Genomic DNA, 20883 nt, shown 5'->3' on the forward strand with positions numbered 1-20883 from the left:
AAACCTGTGAGCTCAGGCAATCCACCTGCCTTGGTCTCCCAAGTGCTGGGATTACAGGAGTGAGCCACGGTGCCCTGCTGACTAGTGGTGTTCTTAAGGCATTCTTAAGTTTTCTGTTTCTGGGTTTTATATTGTATTATAAATCAAAGTACAGTCTTTATTTATAGTTATAACCTAACATTCATTTTATAAAATAAATGTTTAATATGCAACTGTATATTCACATTACATGCTTTCACAAGAGCTCCATTAGAAATCCTTATCTTTAATAGGACTCAATACAGAATATTTTTCAAGGCCAATTAGATCATAGTTATTCTCTGGTTTTTAAATAAAATTTACACATCTATAAAATAATAACACATACTAGGAGACTTTACATCGGAAAAATATTTCCTTGGAAATTGTTACCTATTTCTTCTCCTTCCATTTCCTGGAAGAATGAGAGGTTGGAAGCATAGGTCAAAACCTGATGATAACTGGACACCTCGGTTTGACTCCTGCCACTGAGATCTTGAAAGTAAGGAATTGTAAGGGCTAGGAAATGGATAGGTGAATAACCCACTAACAAATAATGTTACCAGCTTTATGACCCCACAAAGACTGACAGATACTGATTGCCCTCAAAATAGGGTCAGCCAATTTTGTCTGTGAAGGGAAGAAAGTAAATATTTTTAGCTCTGCAGGGTTATGCCTCTCTAACAACTACCCAACTCTGTCTGACCTTTGGTGAAAAATCAGTCATTGAAAGTTCACAAATGAATCAATGTGTCAATGTTCCAATAGAACTTTTTTTACAAAAATAGGCAGCAGGCCACATTTGGTCTGTAGTTTGCTGACTGAGCACTGTTCTAGAATACAAAGGATATAATCACAATTTTTAGCCAACAATAACAATGAAACAATCAAGGCGTTTCACATCTATTCCATGAAACACATATAAACACATATACTTACGTTTCCCTTTTTACTGGTATTATAAATTAATTGTAAATTGGTTGATTAAAAAATACTGATAATTCTTCTGAAGTAAAATTTGTTGAAATAACTATGTACATAATACAGAACTAATGGGATGAAGGAAAGTTCATCTAGAGTTAATATTGGCTTCTGAAATTAGTGTAATTTTTAAATGTATTTAGATATGAAAAACTCTTTGAAAGGATGTATCGGTTATCTGTCTTAATTAAAGGTCAGGACAATGCAACTGAAACAGCTGAAAAATCAGATGTGAAATCTTTAAAAGCTTAACACATAGTAGATACTTATTAAATAGTATCAGCAAAACAATATTCTTCATGACTCTTATTATTTAAATTGTTATAAGGAGGGAAATTGCCAAAACTTCATTAGAATCATATTACATATTTAATATGTCCGCTAACACTTGTTAAGTATGCAACTGATTTCCATAAAAATGCTGATAAGAAGAAAGGAAGGAGACCTGGATTTTGACCCTGGGCATGCCTGCGTATACACCGTCTTGGACAGGTCCCTGGGTCTTAGTTTTCTCGTTTGGAAAATGAAGAGATTGCAGTAGAATACTAAGTTAACTTCGTTTCTTTGGTTAGCAAAGGTATGACAGATTCAACAAAAATTCAGAACTAAACTCAGGATCTGCCCATCCCTGGCCCCACTTCAACTTTGATCTTTTCCTGGACTCTCTCAAGGTAAGGTGACATCCCTGCTTCAACATACACACACTTGCCTCCACTCGAAGGAGGGGGCACACGGCTGAAAACTTGGATTTATCCATTATACCCCTTATACATGACTGAGCACTGAATCTGCTCAGTTTTACTTTCTAACTATTTTTATCTCTAAATATTTCTATTTCTTATATCTGCTTCATTCTATCTCCTCCACCAACTAACTCCAAGGACTAAGCCGCCGCCACCACCTCTTGTCAAGATTCCTGCATAGTTTTCTAAACTACCCCTCTAACCCTGACTTTGATCCCTCTGATCTATTTTCTACAATGTTGTGAGAGTGGTCTTCCCAAATTTAAATCGAATTACATCATCCTGTTAAAGCCATTTGTGGCCTGGCTTTCCATTTCTATTGAAGTGAAAACTCTGGCCCACCTTCGCAGCCTGCCTTCCCTCAATTTTCCAAATGCTTCTGTTCCCTTTCCCTCCCTGTTGCGTGGAATACTCCCCATCTCTACCATCTGTGCACAGTATTCAACCCAGCCACGCGTCTCATCTCAACATCACCTGCTAACGGCTACCTCCCCTGAACTCCTAACTGAGACAGTTATTTTGTTTCCGTTTGTTTTTTGCTCTCATGAGACTGTGATTCTTTTTATCAAAGCACCCATCTCAGCATGAAATTATACACAACTTACAGTAATATTTTGATTGACACATATATGTCTCTTCAAAGCTGTAAACTCCTTCCTACAAAGATATCTATAAATCACCATCACCCACATATTTTTTCCCAGAAGTGAGAATAAATTAATCTGATCATTAGCGTTCACTTTTCCTCTTCCTTTGTGGCAAATGAAACATCATTATTGCATGGGATTAAATGCGTGGACTTTGGGGTCAGGCCTGGGTCTCAGTCCTGCTCTCTCTAATGTACTAACTTTATGAACGTGGGCAAGTTAACTTAATATAATCAAGCCTTTTTTTTTTTTTCCTGCAAAATGAGAACAGTAACTACAGCTCCTCAATGAGGTATTATAAGGATTAAGTTAAGGTAGTTAAGGGCACACAAATAACTATTATTGTTATTATTTTTTACATATATTTTAAATACAGGACAAGCCATTGTGGTGGCTCAATAAACTTGAATTATTCTGCCTGACATTGTCATTCATGTCATTCTTAGTATCTGCTTCAAAGCAGATACTTTAGTAAAATAATATTAATCAATCTACAGCTATTGTTCAACTAGGATTTGTTTTGTATTTTGCTAAACATGAAGATAGTACTGTCTAACCTGAAACACAATATTAAGAGTGATACATTTAAGACAGAATATAATTCCTTAACATATTGTAACAGGAACAACTGACAGGATGGTAGAAATTCAGGAAAAATGGGAGATACAGCTAATCAGAGAAACTTCCCAGAGAAATTAGAACTTACCTGAGCCAAATCTCAAGTGTGGAAAAGATTCAAATTTATTCATCAAAGATGAGGACTTAAGGTGATACCCAGGGCCACTTACTACACGTGGGCTTTCCTTTAACTCTTTAAGGCAGTGGTTCTTAACCTGTGGGTCATGAGCTCTTTGGGGGTTGAATGACCCTTTCACAGGAGTTGCCTAAGACCATCCTGCATATTAGATATTTACATTATCATTTATAACAGTAGCAAAATTATAGTTAGAAAGTAGCAAAGAAAATAATTTTATGGTTGGGGGTCACCACAACATGAGGAACTGTATTAAAGGGTCACGGCATTAGGAAGGTTGAGAACCACTGCTTTAAGGAGTTCAGGGACGTAATTAAAACAGGACTTCATCCAATCATCCATGCCTTCATCCCTTCAGCAAATAGTTTCCTTTTCTAGTTACTAGGGATACATAGTGAACAAAACAGATAATTGGACGTCTGTGTAACAAGCTTACACTGAAATGGGAATGATAGCAGAATGAAATCAAGTGTTTTATGTGGTATGTTACATAGTAATTTTTTTACACATTAATCAATTTGTGTTATTTATTAAAAGTTAAAACCTGCCACGGAGAACACTAAAGTGGAAAATGAAGAAAGGAATCCTTAGGGAGGGTTAACTGTTTTACTTACGGTTCAGGGAAGGCTTTACTCCTTAGTAAGCAATAATTTCTAGACTTGAGAGATGATGGTCAGAGGGCAAAGAAATAAGACATGAATATTTCTGTAGTGCAAATTAATTAAATGAATTACTAATGTGAGGAATGAACCAGGAGACTGAATAAAAGGCAAATGCTGGGCACCGAGGCTGGGTGACTTGAGGGGTGTGAGTTCCTATAACCAAGACACTGAGGATTGGAGTAGATCAGCATTAATTTTAATTTGAATTCATTTTAGAATTTTGCACACACTCCAAGATAACTGGATATACCCCATGATATTGCAAGGCAGAGGCTGGAACCATTGCTGAAAATATTCTATTGAGTTGCCTAAATGAGAAACCTTGGAATCATCGTAGAGCATTCCCCCTGCCCGTCCCCTATCACCTCTGGTTCTATCAGGCTCCAAACCATTCACTTCCTAAATGTCTTGGAGGATACACTGGATATCTCCCCTCCTTCTTTGTGCCACCAAGGTCCAATTTGAGCCATCTTATTTCCGTGCTACTGATTGACCTGTTTCCTCCATCTTCACCCGGGGTTTTATTTTCCAGCAAACGTATTTTCAAAGCACAAATCTTATGTAGGTAAAAAGGACTCAGAGGAAACAAGCTATCATTTCTGGAATTTATTTTGGTCATTCTCGTGGCCGTTCATTGAACACGCACTATTTTGTTTGACCTTCATAGATTTTTAGAAGAATCCTTTAGGGAGGCTGTTATCAGCTTCATTCAAAGCAGCGGTTCTCAACCTGTGGGTCGCAACCAATGCACATCCATCCTGCATATCAGATATTTACATTATGATTCATAACAGCAGGAAAATTACAGTTATGAAGTAGCAACAAAAATAATTTTATGGTTGGGGGATCCCCACAACATGAGGAACTGTATTAAAGGGTCACGGCATGAGGAAGGTTGAGAACCACTGAGAGACACCTTCATGCACTCATGCTGGGAAACGGCTATGAGCGAATGCACCCCTGCAGGGTTAGCTATTTCACAGGCATTGTTGGCACATGACGTTTTCACGAGATCCTTTTCCAAGTGTGTGGAAATGTCTAAAGGGCTAGCATGGGTGTTCAAATTACTATATGCAATAGAGGGTCTTCAGCTTAGGAGGCATCCAGAGTCCCCAGCTCGCAATCACCAGGTTTCTGAGTTTGGCCTGGAAAATTGATAAGGTGTTCACCAGAAATAAAAGGAAGACATCAACGCCACAGGAAGGTAAACAAGAAGGCTGATGAGATGCTGGTGAGTTGTTATGGCTCTGGGCAGCCCACACACTTGCCTGACACCAGGGCTTTGAGACCGTGGCCACTGGAGTGCCCTTTGCTTTGCCTATGATTATTTTCTTTGTTTGTTTTGCTCTTTGAGATGTTTATCTATTTCAACTATAGTGGACAGAAGTAAGGAAAAAATTGTGGTCTAAGTCCGGGCCCAGTTTTCATGAGGCTACAGAGGATATATCTGGAAAAGACAGATGGTTGGGCCTATCTCGCCACATGACAATGGGAATTGGAAAGAGTCATATCAAGAAAAATAGCAACACAGGATGCAGAGAAGAGGTGAAGTCAAGGTCAACGCTTTACCCCAGGGGATTCTAGAGGAAATAACTTATTTAGAACGTCTGATATGTAAACAGCGCTCCAACATAAGGTAGCTGGAAAGGTTCGCATAAGTTTTTTTTTGTTTGTTTCTTTGCTTTTTTTTTTTTTTTGAGACAGAATCTCATTTTGTCACCCTTGGTAGAGTGCCATGGCATCATAGCTCATAGCAACCTCAAACTTTTGGGCTCAAGTGATTATCTTGACTACAGGTGCCTGCCACAACGCCTGGCTATTTTCTTAGTCTAGCTCAGGCTGGTCTCAAACTGGAGAGCTCAGGGGATATCTGCTCACCTCGGCCTCCCAAAGTGCTGGGATCACAGGCATGAGTCACCGTGCTTGGCATTTGCATAGGTTTTTGCTTACTACTTATTGACTAGTCAAAGAAGGCTGAGAAATGAAAGTTACATCAAAGTAACAATTTAGATGTAATCAAAATGGAAATAAAGTATTTCTTAAATTAAAACGGATCAATTAAAAAATACGTTTTGATTGGTAGTCTGCACATTTTTAATCTAGGCAAAATGTTATACCCATGCTTAAAATGAAGTCAAACTCAAACATACTTCCCAACGACCAAAGCCTGTGGGAATATTCCTGGGAGATTTTAGAAGGGTGCAGATGGCACGCTCACTTCATTAGCAGTCACCGTGCGGGCTCTGTGCTGCTGGTGAAAACGTGACTTAACACAGTGAGTCCTGGAAAGTCTTCATGCATTTTTAGTGACTAAAGGGGGATGGCTCATCTCATAGGTGAGGTTTAACCCCTTAGAGAGCTGTGTGACATGGGGACTCACTGAAGGACCCATATGGAGTCACTAGGGGATTTTGAGATGCTCCAGATACTGCCCTGAGGAAATTTAAAAATATCTAAACAACCCCATCTTAAAAACTATCTGGGGAAGACTTTTTCTATTTTAAATGAAAATATTTATGTATGTTTCATCCCCAAATCTGACTTTAGGCCGAACATAGGGGAGAGGAAGAAAAAAATGAATGGTTTTTAAAAAATGTACATATAGGCGGCGCCTGTGGCTCAGTGAGTAGGGCGCGGGCCCCATATGCCAAGGGTGGTGGGTTCGAACCCAGCCCCGGCCAAACTGCAACAAAAAAATAGCTGGGCGTTGTGGCGGGCGCCTGTAGTCCCAGCTACTTGGGAGAATGAGGCAGGAGAATCGCGGAAGCCCAAGAGTTAGAGGTTGCTGTGAGCCGTGTGATGTCATGGCACTCTACCCGAGGGCGGTACAGTGAGACTCTGTCTCTACAAAAAAAAAAAAGTATATATATATATACATACATACATTCATGTATGTACACACACACACACAGTTAACACACACCCGTACATATTTTATACTTGAACATATCATGTGTAGACAAATCCAGTGAAGCATACGTGTGCTTTCTTACAGGTGGTTATGCAAACTAATTAAAAACACAATCACATCTAAATCAATGTGCACTTACCAGAAACACTGCTATGGATATTCCAACCAGAAAGCCTGCTATCACATCTGACCAATGATTCCGATATTCGGCGACTCTGTTGAGTCCCGTAAGGAAGGCCAGACACATTAAGCCCAGACACAGAACTGGCTTAGCCAGTCTGGTTCCTTTGGCTTTGATTGTGTTGGTAATGTACATCTGAAATAGTAAATAAAAAAATAATAAATGTTTTAGGGAGACATTTCCTTTATAGGCACAGCATATTTTTTATGTGTAGATATCTATAGACATGTATGTGTAGCTATATGGTTCAAATGATTAACTACAGTTTATGGACTTTTGATGGAAGTTTCTTAAAGTGGGATCCAAGAGTCACAATTTGTTAATTTGACTTACCTCATATGGCAATTTCTTGCTAATGGCCAATTGTCACGTGACGCTGTTAAACATCTAGAAACACTGAGCACAAATATTTCCAATGACCCTTTTTGTTTTCACTTTTACTGTACCTAGTCTTGGTTTTATCTGAATTTTTTATTTTAGATCAATCTCAACAATATTGTTAGAAAGGGGAAACTAGTGGGGTGTTTTAATGTTTATATTTATATATGCCATATAAATATGGCAAGGATGCTTACTTGATAAAACCAAAACTGTGATATAGCTAGAAAAAATCAAATGGAGTACATATATACCAAATAGATGTTACTTTGAAGAAAGAATTTAGGTTCAATGCAGTGCCAAGGTTTGCTTTTATGCTGTCATCTGAAATTATGAAATAACTTTGACTAGCCAGAATTATGACAACCAAAAACTTAAGTACAACAAGGGAAATGTGTCAACTAAAACCAAAACAAGGCTGGGCATGGGTGGCTCACTCTTATAATCCTAGCATTGTGGGAGACCAAGGCAGGAGGATCAATTGAGCTCAGGTGTTCAAGACCAGCCTGAATGGTCTTTTTTTTTTCTAAAAATAGAAAAATTAGTGAGGTGTTGTGTCAGGTACCTATATTCCCAGCTACTCAGGAGGCTGAGGCAGGAGGATCACTTGAACCCAAGAGTTTGAGTTGCTGTGAGCTAGAATGAGGCCATAGCACTCTAGCCTGTGGCAACAGAGGGAGGGTCAGAAAAATAATATAACAGAAAAATAATAAAAATAATAAAAAATAAGACCAGAGGAAAACAGTGAATAGATACCTACATTTTTTGGCATCTTCACATATGATAATGAAGATTAAATAATGCCACTGATTGTCATGAATGAAATTTCTTTAAGTTATGAGCCACTAGGCTCAAGAAAAACTTGGTCCTTCCTCATGTGATTTATTCTATAGCTCAATTGTTCGTAATTTAAACCATGTATTACTCTATCAGCAAATGCATTGTTGACTACAAGTGGAATGTGTCAATTATTATTTCAAATCATTAGTAGAGTAATTATAAAAGACATGACTTTGAAAGTACAATCAGATTTTATGCTATCAATGTCAGTGAGTGTCTGGAACTGAAAAAAACACTCAGAAAAATACAGAGAAATGCATATAAGCCCTTGGCTATCATTTTCAGTGAAATAAACAATAGATTTGCCTAAGTAAACCAACATCAGGGTTTAAATTTTTAGGCCACAGGAGTTATTATTTTAGTAATTATTTTAGTAATACTAGTAATTGTTATATTTTCTCTACTTTTCTTTCCTAGACTAAGTTTAAAGCCCTTTCATCAGCCAAAAGAAACTGTATGAATATTTAAAAAGTTAAAGCGACATAAGGCTTCTCTCTAAGCAAGTTCTAGACTTTTGCAATCTATCTCAAGTCCCAATACTTCGAGGGAAAAGTAAAAGCTGATTGTCTCCATAGTGGTCCTTGACCTTCAGAGTGAGCTCTTTGTATTCTATGTCTGTACTTAGAGAGCTTAATAATTTCAGTTTTGAAGGATACGTATACAGGAGAAAGAAACAAGAGGGGATGAGAAATAGAAAACGATGCTGTTGCCATTGTGAGAGAATGTGTTAAAGAGGTCTGCCAACATGAGTAACAAGGCGAGAACATTACTCCACTTCAAATTCCCAGGGAGGCCGCTAATAAAGTAATTCCTTGAATGATGAGTGCCTGTGAGCAGAGAGTGTAATTCATGGTGTTTGTGAGATTAACACACTTATAAGGTTGGTTAATGATTTCTACCTTTGCATTTATTCACATCTATCAAAACTCTATCCTACCCTCATTAAGACAAAAGAAATGTGTGATGGTAACTGAATAATATTAATAATATTAATTGTAGCTACCAGTTCAAGGCAATGAGTGATCAGTGTTCAAGGCAATGTTTTAAGCATTTTACATTAATTATCTCATTAAACTCTCAAAACAGGTCTCTAAGTTAGGTATTATGATTTTGCCTTTATTTATAGATGAAAAAATTAAGTCCAGATGAAGCTTTTATGAAGACCGTGCAAGCTTGATGGTCGGGTGCACTGCTGAGAAGAGGAGGATGGAATGGGAAGGACGTAGGGGAAGGTACAGAGGCACCTCTCAACCATCCTTTCTTATTTCTTCATTGATATCTTGGCTGGAGGAAATCAATGAAGGTAAGCAGTGTATCCTTGAATGCAAGAGGACTGGAGTTTAAGCTAGGAAAAAGAAGGCCACCACGGTATCATGGAGGTACGGCTGCCTTCATGGGTTGTTATTAAGGAGAAGTAGAAAGACCTGTTCTGTGTGGTCTTCATGTACAGTCTCCTAAAGAATCTATGTGGCTTTGGAAAGCGTTTGCCTTCTGCTCATCCCCAAAGGCCATCTCCAATACAGCCCAGCCCTTATTTTTTTCAGATTGTGTAGGCACATAGTAACCCATAGTAGTTTCTCTTAAATGTTGAGTTGAATCCTAAATTGTAGTAATGACTCAGGAAAAATTTATAGGGAGCCAAAAGTGAGTCTGGCCACAGTGAAATCACATGAACAAGCTCTATATTACAAATAGCCTGGGATTTAGCTGTTCCTCTAACAGGTACACACATGACATCCAGACCCAGAATGGGGAACGAACTGTGATTCCCATAACCCTGAATTTTAAGGTTTATGGGATTTTCAAGGGCTACAGATTTAACTTATAAGGTGGATCACAGCACCACTTTATAATGCACAGATTTTTCTAGAGCTTAATAAGTTGACATAAATGTCACAAAAGAAGACACAGAGTATTTTCATTTGTGCTCAGCAACTCTTTAGTATGTCATGAATATATAACAAATACCTCTTAACCAGTCTAATTGTGTTATCCTTACAGAAAGTCTATCATTGCTAATTTGCAGAAGAGGAAATTGTGGCACAATAATCTATTAAGCAAATTGGATACAGGACAGGAATCAATTATTTATGCTCTCTTGGTTTTTAATTCACTTAAGAAACCATCTAGGATAACCAGATGTCAAAATGTAGCTAAAATAAAACACAAACAGAAGGGCAATTTGAGCAGGATGGTAATTACTCAGTCCTCTGGGTTCAGTGGATGCCCAGGACCAACCTGTTCACCCAGTATTAGCAGTCTCCATTCATCCATTCTCTCTAGGTATTTTTTTTTTCTTTTTTTGAGACAGAGTCTTACCCTGTTACCCAGGCTAGAGTGCCATGGCATCATCATAATTCATAGCAACCTCAAATTTCTGGGCTCAAGTGGTCCTCCTGTCTCAGCCTCCCATGTACCTGGGACTCAAGGCACCTGCCACAACACCCAGCTAGTTTTTCTATTTTTAGTAGAGAGGGGGTCCTGCTCTTGCTTAAGCTGGTTTTGAACTTCTGAGCTCAAGTAATCCATCCACCTTGGCCTCCCAGAGTGCTGGGATTACAGGCTTGAGCCATCACAGCTGTCCCATTCATCCATTCTCCCTTAGTGCAAATATCTGTCAACACTAAGATGGAGAAAGCCAAAGCTGAACATTTGCTCCCTGGTGTATTTTCTTCTATGCTTTTTCTCTTTGCTTATACAAATATATATAATAATTAACACATGTATAAAGGGGTTTTGTTTGCTCATTTGCCTTTGCTAGAATATAATCACAATACCCTTATTCTTCTATAATGGGCGTTGACTCGATTATAATGAACATTGATCTTTTGGGTAAATTGAAAAAACATTGTTCTATTTATAAAAAATACTATTAATATGTATAAAAATAAATAAAAATAGAAACACACAAATGTTTGTTAAGTACCTACTGTACACCCGAGTCTGAGCTAGGTTTCTGCAAAGAGGAGGCCTCAAAGGTTAGATCTGAAGGATGAACATGAGAGTCTCAGGCAAAGGCAGAGACATCGGGGCAGGTGTCCGAGACACAGGGGATGGCAGATCTTTTCCTGCTCTGTCTTCTCTTAGAACACTTGCCACGATGTTTGGTTATTATTTATTTTCCTTGTTTCCTTTGCTAGCATGAGGACAAGCCAAGTCTGGTTCCCTCACTGTCAGCCAGTGCTTAGCAACAGTGAGCACTCACACACAGTAAGCACTATTCAATAAAGACTAGAATTACTGAATGAAAGAATGAATAAAGAAAAATGCAATGGTACAGGGAGAGGGAATAGAGTATTTTCTTCATATCATTTGTCACTACCTCCCATCATGGTCTTAATTTATATGTATGTATGTATATCTGTTCCACTGGAACACTCCATTAGAACAGAAACTCAGCCCATTCACTGCTCTATTTGAAATGCATAAGATGCCTATTGTATAGCGTGAACTCAAAAATTACTGAATGAATAAAACATGAGGGCACGCTAAGGGAAAAGTGGATTTCTGAACTTTTATTGTCTGAAAGTAGTTATTGCTATTTGAAATTATTTTGCATATCTTCTGGCTGTTTGTCTCATGGTGCCTGGAGCAAGCTCTGAAACTCAGTAGCCACTTGTGATAGGGAGAATGTCAGCCCCTAAAGATGCCCATGTCCTAGAAATATGAGACTATGTTCCCTAAATACTGGAGTCCTTCAAAGTGGAAAACTCTCTGGCTGTAGCCCGTGAGAGATCTGAAGATGCTATGCTGCTGCCTTTGAAGATGGAGGAAGGGAACACAAACCAAGGAATTCAGGCAGCCTTTAGAAGGTGGAGAAGGCAAGAAATAAGTTTTCCCCTAGACTCTCCTGAAGAGATGCAGCTGGGTGACAATTTATTTTATTTTATTTTATTTTATTTTTTGAGACAGTCTCATTTTATTGCCCTCCAAAGAATGCTGTGTCATCACAGCTCACAGCAACCTCTAACTCTTGGGCTTAAGTCAGTGGTTCTCAACCTGTGGGTTGCGACCCCTTTGGGGGTCAATGACCCTTTCACAGGGGTCACCTAAATACATCCTGCATATCATATATTTACATTACAATTCATAACAGTAGCAAAATTATAGTTAGGAAGTAGTAACAAAAATAATTTTATGTTTGGGGGTCACCACAACATGAGGAACTGTATTAAAAGGGCTGAGGCATTAGGAAGGTTGAGAACCACTGGCTTAAGTGATTCTCTTGCCTCAGCCTCCTAAGAAACTGGGAATACAGGCGCCCACCACAATGCCTTGCTATTTTTAGATACAGGGTCCCGCTCTGGCTCACACTGGTGTTGAACCTGTGAGATCAGGCAGTCCACCCATCTCGGCCTCCCTGAATACTAGGATTACAGGCATGAGCCACTGCTCCCGTCCTGCTGACAACTTGATTTTAGCCTGAAGAGACTATGTTGGACTTCTGATCTACAGAACTTTCAAATGATAAATCTGTGTTTTAAGTCACTGAGTTTGTAGTCATTCACCATAGTGTCCACAGAAAACAACTATACTCAATCAATATCTGTTCAATGTCTGAATGAACGAACATTAGATTTCATAAAAATGTTCCATAGGAGGAGATAACTATGACACTTTAGAAATGGAAATATTTAGTTTGAGTTGAGTCCTAGCTCTGTCACTCAAGTTTTTCAACATATCTAAGCCTTGGTCTCCTTATGTATAAAATACACATAACAATTAAAAGGCTGTCATCATAAGTGTTGTGAGAATTAAGTGCTAGGGCATATGTAAGGGATTTGGCAGAGTTCGGTCCACAGTGAATCCTCAGTAACTGCAGGGGTCAAGCCAGGCCAGAATGGAAAATACAATGGGACCAGGGCCTCGATTCTGTGGGTAGTGCCTGGTGAAGGGAATAAACGTAGGGGTGATCATTAGTTTTATGGGGGCATTTGGCATAAATACACCTGAACTTCATTCCTTCTCTTATTTTCATGCTTTCACTTTTTCCATATGCTATTTGCCCTTATATCCCCCCTTTAAATCCTCTGCCTAAAAAAATTCCCTTATTGTTTATTTGCAGGTGGTTGTTACATTCTGTCTTACCAATTGTCTCTTCTTTCCTACAGATTAAATAGCCTCAATTCCATCCATCATTATGGGAAGAATTTAGAGGCCAGATCCCTTAGCAACTTGGCTACTAGTGCTTCGGACATGTGTTAGTCCTCCCCAAATTCAACCCACCAGGGCACATATCTTCTGACCAGTCCAGAGTACAACTGTTATTTTCCTGGATTAAACCCTATAGTGCTACTAATTGATCCATATCTTGTAGTCAGCTTAAAATCAGATTACCTTTAAACTCATTTCTAGTTTTGACAACTTTGATCAATAAAATCTAGTAAAGGAATAGGGTTTTAAATAACCTAATGATATTATTGGTCATTTTGTGTTTGCAGTCTAGTAAATTCTCCATAACTCCCTCACACAAACTGATGCCCTTTCAAGCTCCCCATAGCCTGGACTCCTGAAATTGTGCTAATGAAATCAAATTTCTTGGGGGGAGGAGACAAGATGGCTGACTGAAGCCAGCTTTCCACAGAGGCTCCTGTTCAGAAGGAGAGTTAAAGGACAAAAATTCAGCAAGTAACCTGGTGGATTTGAGCTGCACTAAGAGAGAAGGTTGTAGAACGCACGTCAACCCCGCTGAGGTGAGCTGCGACCACAAGGATACAAACAAAAGGTACAAAATCCATCACCAAGCGGACGGCAGTCCCCTCCCCCATGAGAACGGCTCAGAGTGCCCCACAAACAACTCAGCAGAGTTCAAAGATCCTCCCACTACACTCCACGGGAGAGACCCTCTAAAAACTGGACCTACCTCCCCTACTAGAGTGCCATGGCGTCCTCCTGCGAGGCATAAAACTGTATAAACTATATATAGTCTCTACCTGGAATTCTGAGCTCCTAGCGCTCCCCTTCACTCACACTGGGGTCTGGAGGCCAGTCCCGGTAGGTCGGCAGAGAGGGGACTGCACCGGAGTGGCAGTTCCCTGAGGCACAGTGTGACAGCCATCATTTGGTGACAATACGGCCAGGCATAAAACTGTGTAAAGCTGTGTGTGTTCTCTGCCTGCAACCCCAGGCTTCCAGCGCTCCCTGCACTCCCCTCTGCTCTCGCTCCAAGGTCTGGAGGCCTGTCTCCTAGGGGTCCAGACTCTTGGGCAATTGCTCGAGGGGTGTAGACAGTGCTGGGCTGCAGCTGGTCGGTGCAGACTCTGGGATACGGGAGCGGAGAGAGGACGGTTGGCCGGAGGGGAGCTACACCGGAGCAACGGTTACCTGAGCCATAAGGCAGCAGCCCTCTTTTGCTAGCAATACGGCTCACTACAGAATATTCTGAAGCCACACCCCCTGTTTCCCTGGGCAGCCAGAGACTCTGAGTTTGCCTGAGGCAACTCCAACTTGCAAACCAGGGAAACTCCCAGGGCGGGGCTGACCCAGAGGTCTGCTTTACTAAACCTAAGACGCACCTGGCCCTCAGGGGATCATCAGCCTATAGACAATACAAGAGCAAAGACAAGCTGATTTGGAACTCAATTCAGCTTCTCTTCTCCAGGGGAAATGCAGAGTTGTTCTGTTCTGTTCTGTTCTGTCACTAACATTAATCGGGGGTAAGACTGGACCTGAGTGAAAACCCCTCAACCTTCATCTAGCGCCCGAGGTTGTCAGGCCTCACCTCCTCCTGCTGGAGAGAGGCAGAGCGCAGCAGCCTGGCAGACTTCCTTGTGATTCAGGCAGGTGCAAACTCCTGGAGTACCGATTCACTACAGCAACTGGGTCAGCCAACTGCAGGGCTATCAGTGACTGGGTGTGAAGTGGTGCAAGGTGGGGAAGGAGGCAGCAACCTTCCCAGACTGATTTATAGGCTGGGTGGCTTCTCCTGACTCCACACAGCACTGGAGCAAGCCACACCAGAGTAGTCACCAGACCCCTGTGATCCAGTTCTCAGAGACCTCTTAAACTCTCTCACCCGAGACAGGTGCAGACTGAGACAATTGATTTGGACATTTTTGAACTGAACCAATCACCTGAGGACAAATCAGGTGGTGCCCTAGGTGCACGGTGGTAGGAAGGTTTGATTTTTCTTTTCCAATTGTTTGCCGGTGGGGGGCGGGGTGACTTAATTGCTGATATTTCTCCACAGCTGAGACTTCAATCCAAAGTATCTGTTTCACTAAGGTGGAACAGAAACCAGCTGAAAACAAGACACAACGATTTAGCCCCACCACACCAGACAGGGCCCCAGTTTCTCAGGCCACAACACTGTACGGGCCCTCAACAAAGCCCCAGGGGAAAAAATCAGAGGGAATAAAACAACCATGGGGCAGAATCAGCGGAAAAACTCTGGTAACATGAATAACCAGAATAGATCAACCCCCCTAAGGAAAGATATGGCAGATGCAATTGAAGATCCCATTCATAAACAACTGGCTGAGATGTCAGAAATCGAATTCAGAATTTGGATTGCAGACAAGATTAACAAAGTGGAATTAGGAATTCGAGGAGAAATTCAAAAGTCTCAAGAATTTAACGAATTTAAAGACAAAACCACCAAAGACTTAGACACACTGAAGCAAGAATTTGCAGCCCTCAAAGATATGAAAAATACAGTAGAATCCCTCAGTAACAGAAGGGAGCAAGCAGAAGAAAGGATTTCTGACATCGAAGATAAAGCCTTTGAATGCTCCCAAACTCTCAAAGAGGAAGAGAAATGGAGAGCAAAAACGGATCACTCACTCAGAGAGCTCTGGGATAATTCGCAGAAGGCGAATATCCAAATCATAGGAGTTCCAGAAACAGATGAAGTGGCCTCGCTGGGCACAGAGGCCCTTCTGTATGAAATTATGAAAGAGAATTTTCTAGACATGCCTAGAGATTCTGAAATTCAGATAGCGGACAGCTTCAGAACCCCAAGACGACTCAACCCCATTAAGACATCCCCAAGGCATATCATAATTAACTTCACCAAAGTTAATATGAAGGAGAAAATTCTCAAAGCTGCCAGGAGAAAGAAAACCATTACCTTCAAAGGGAAGAATATTAGAATGACTGCAGATCTCTCTGCTGAAACTTTTCAAGCCAGAAGAGGGTGGTCACCGACTTTTAATCTCCTAAAGCAAAATAACTTTCAACCCCAGATCTTGTATCCAGCTAAACTGAGTTTCACTTATGATGGAGAAATTAAATACTTTAATGACATTTATATGTTGAAGAAATTTGCCATAACCAAACCAGCTCTTCAGGATATTCTCAGACCTATCCTCCATAATGACCAACCCAATCCTATACCACAAAAGTAAACTCACTCAGAAACTTCGGATCAAACTCCAATTTCCACACTGGCGAAAGGATTAAAAATGGCCACTGGATTTTTGAAAAACTCGATACCCAAAACTTCACCAGACTTATCAATATTCTCCATTAATGTGAATGTCTTAAACTGTCCTCTAAAGAGGCATAGGTTAACTGACTGGATACAAAAACTCAGGCCAGATATCTGTTACATACAAGAGTCACATCTTAACCTAAAAGACAAATACAGACATAGGGTGAAAGGACGGTCATCCATATTTCAGGCAAATGGTAATCAGAAAAAAGCAGGTGTTGCAGTTTTATATGCAGATACAATAGGCTTTAAACCAACAAAAGTAAGGAAGGACAAGAATGGTCACTTCATATTTGTTAAGGGTAATACTCAATATGATGAGATTTCAATTATTAATATGTATGCACCCAACCAGAATGCACCTCAATTTATAAGAGAAACTCTAACAGACATGAGCAACTTGATTTTCTCCAGCTCTATAATCGTGGGAGATTTCAACACTCCTTTGGCAGTGTTGAATCGATCCTCCAACAAGAAGCTGAGAAAAGAAATTTTAGATTTAAACCTAACCATCCAACATTTGGATTTAGCAGACATCTACAGAACATTTCATCCCAACAAAACTGAATACACATACTTCTCATCAGCCCATGGAACTTACTCCAAAATCAATCACATCTTAGGTCCCAAGTCTAACCTCAGTAAATTTAAAGGAATAGAAATTATTCCATGCATCTTCTCAGACCACCATGGAATAAAACTTGAGGTGAGTAACAACAGGAATCTGCATACTCATACAAAAACATGGAAGTTAAATAACCTTATGCTGAATGATAGCTGGGTCAGAGATGAGATTAAGAAAGAAATTGCCAATTTTTTGGAACAAAACAACAATGAAGACATGAACTATCAGAACCTCTGGGACACTGCAAAGGCAGTTCTAAAAGGGAAATTTATAGCACTGCAAGCCTTCCTCAAAAGAATGGAAAGAGAGGAAGTTAACAACTTAATGGGACATCTCAAGCAACTGGAAAAGGAAGAATATTCCAACCCCAAACCCAGTAGAAGAAAAGAAATAATCAAAATTAGAGCAGAATTAAATGAAATTGAAAACAAAAGAATAATACAACAGATCAATAAATCAAAAAGCTGGTTTTTGGAAAAGGTCAATAAAATAGATAAACCTTTGGCCAACCTAATGAGGAAAAAAAAGAGTAAAATCTCTAATCTCATCAATGAGAAACAACAAAGACGAAATAACAGACACCTCAGAAATCAAAAAAATCCTTAATGAGTATTACAAGAAACTTTATTCTCAGAAATATGAAAATCTGAAGGAAATTGACCAATACTTGGAAGCACGTCACCTTCCAAGACTTAGCCAGAATCAAGTAGAAATGTTGAACAGGCCCATATGAAGTTCGGAAATAGCATCAACTATACAAAACCTCCCTAAAAAGAAAAGCCCGGGACCAGATGGTTTCACGTCTGAATTCTACCAAACCTTTAAAGAGGAATTAGTACCTATATTACTCAACCAGTTCCAAAAGGTAGAAAAAGAAGAAAGACTACCCAACACATTCTATGAAGCAAACATCACCCTGATCCCCAAACCAGGGAAAGACCCAACAAGAAAAGAAAATTATAGACCGATATCACTAATGAATATAGATGCAAAAATATTCAACAAGATCCTAACAAACAGAATCCAGCAACACATCAAACAAATTATACATCATGACCAAGTCAGTTTTATCCCAGGATCTCAAGGCTGGTTCAATATACGTAAATCTATAAATGTAATCCAGCACATACACAAATTAAAAAACAAAGACCATATGATTCTCTCAATCGATGCAGAAAAAGCTTTTGATAATATCCAGCATCCCTGCATGATCAGAACACTTAAGAAAATTGGTATAGAAGGGACATTTCTTAAACTGATAGAGACCATCTACAGCAAACCCACAGCCAATATCATATTGAATGGAGTTAAATTGTAATCATTTCCACTCAGATCAGGAACCAGACAAGGCTGCCCATTGTCTCCATTGCTTTTTAACATTGTAATGGAAGTTTTAGCCACCGCAATTAGGGAAGAAAAGGCAATCAAGGGTATCCATATATGGTCAGAAGAGATCAAACTTTTATTCTTCGCGGATGATATGATAGTATATTTGGAAAACACTAGGGACTCTACTACAAAACTCTTAGAAGTGATCAAGGAATACAGCAGCGTCTCACGTTACAAAATCAACATTCATAAATCGGTGGCCTTTATATATACCAACAACAGTCAAGTTGAAAAAACAGTTAAGGACTCTATCCCATTCACAGGAGTACCAAAGAAGATGCAATATTTGGGAATTTATCTAACAAAGGACGTGAAAGATCTCTATAAAGAGAACTATGAAACTCTAAGAAAAGAAATAGCTGAAAATATTAACAAATGGAAAAACATACCATGCTCATGGCTGGGAAGAATCAACATAGTTAAAATGTCTATACTACCCAAAGCAATATATAATTTCAATGCAATCCCTATTAAAGCTCCACTGTCATACTTTAAAGATCTTGAAAAAACAATACTTCGTTTTATATGGAATCAGAAAAAACCTCAAAAAGCCAAGACATTACTCAGAAATAAAAACAAAGCAGGAGGAATTACGCTACGAGACCTCAGACTATACTACAAATCAATAGTGATCAAAACAGCATGGTATTGGCACAAAAACAGAGAGGTAGATGTCTGGAATAGAATAGAGAATCAAGAGATGAATCCAGCTACTTACCGTTATTTAATCTTTGACAAGCCAATTAAAAACATTCAGTGGGGAAAAGATTCCCTATTTAACAAATGGTGCTGGGTGAACTGGCTGGCAACCTGCACAAGACTGAAATTGGACCCACACCTTTCACCATTAACTAAGATAGACTCTCATTGGATTAAAGATTTAAACTTAAGACATGAAACTATAAAAATACTAGAGGAGAATGCAGGGAAAACCCTTGAAGAAATTGGTCTGGGTGAGTATTTCATGAGGAGAACCTCCCGGGCAATTGAAGCAGCTTCAAAAATACACTACTGGGACTTGATCAAACTAAAAAGCTTCTGCACAGCTAAGAACACAGTAAGCAGAGCAAGCAGACAGCCCTCAGAATGGGAGAAGATATTTGCAGGGTATATCTCTGACAAAGGTTTAATAACCAGAATCCACAGAGAACTCAAATGCATCAGCAAGAAAAAAACAAGGGATCCCATCGCAGGCTGGGCAAGGGATTTGAAGAGAAACTTCTCTGAAGAAGACAGGCGCAAGGCCTTCAGACATATGAAAAAATGCTCATCATCTTTAATCATCAGAGAAATGCAAATCAAAACTACTTTGAGATACCATCTAACTCCAGTGAGACTAGCCTATATCAGAAAATCCCAAGACCAGAGATGTTGGCGCGGATGTGGAGAAAAGGGAACACTTTTGCACTGCTGGTGGGAATGCAAATTAATCCATTCCTTTTGGAAAGAGATATGGAGAACACTTAGAGATCTAAAAATAGATCTGCCATTCAATCCTGTAATTCCTCTACTGGGCATATACCCAGAAGACCAAAAATCACATCATAACAAAGATATTTGTACCAGAATGTTTATTGCAGCCCAATTCATAATTGCTAAGTCATGGAAGAAGCCCAGGTGCCCATCGATCCACGAATGGATTAATAAATTGTGGTATATGTACACCATGGAATATTATGCAGCCTTAAAGAAAGATGGAGACTTTACCTCTTTCATGTTTACATGGATGGATGTGGAACATATTCTTCTTAGTAAAGTATCTCAAGAATGGAAGAGAAAGTACCCAATGTACTCAGCCCTACTATGAAACTAATTTAGGTTTTTCACATGAAAGCTATAACCCAGTTACAACCTAAGAATAGGGGGAAGGGAGAAAGGGAGGGGAGGGAGGGGGAAGGTGGATAGAGGGAAGGGGATTGGTGGGATTACACCAGGGGTGCATCTTACAAGGGTATATGTGAAACTTGGTAAATCGTCTGTGAAGCTAATGAATGATGCCCCATGATCATATCAATGTACACAGCTATGATTTAATAAAAAAAAAGAAGGAAAAAAAAAATTAAATTTCTTAATGTTTTCAAAATAGCATTGCATCCATGCAAGACCATTTTGAACTTTCATGTTAGCATCTGTCCAGTTTCTAGATAGGTCCAGACGATCACCAATAACGAGATAGTGTCAAGAACAAAAACTCATGGCATTCTACTAGACATGGCTTTGCAAATTGTTACGGTGACACTTTTGTACAATAAATGTTTGTACAAAACATTGGAGAGTTCATTTGTAAATCCAATGGTGCAATGTCCTATTATTGTACCCATTC

At 39.5% G+C, this 20883-nt stretch overlaps 1 protein-coding gene across 2 annotated transcripts in view; it reads right to left on the minus strand.

Moving 5' to 3' along the window:
* Positions 1-20883, minus strand: part of PLPPR5 (phospholipid phosphatase related 5) — a 141030-nt gene that overhangs the window by 25977 nt on the left and 94170 nt on the right. For both annotated transcript variants that reach the window (XM_053592667.1, XM_053592668.1), the window contains exon 4: positions 6856-7032. In XM_053592667.1, the coding sequence (XP_053448642.1) occupies positions 6856-7032 (177 nt within the window). The remainder of the gene's footprint in view (positions 1-6855; positions 7033-20883) is intronic.

Source organism: Nycticebus coucang, chromosome 5 (assembly GCF_027406575.1).
Source record: "Nycticebus coucang isolate mNycCou1 chromosome 5, mNycCou1.pri, whole genome shotgun sequence".
Lineage (NCBI taxonomy): Eukaryota > Metazoa > Chordata > Mammalia > Primates > Lorisidae > Nycticebus > Nycticebus coucang.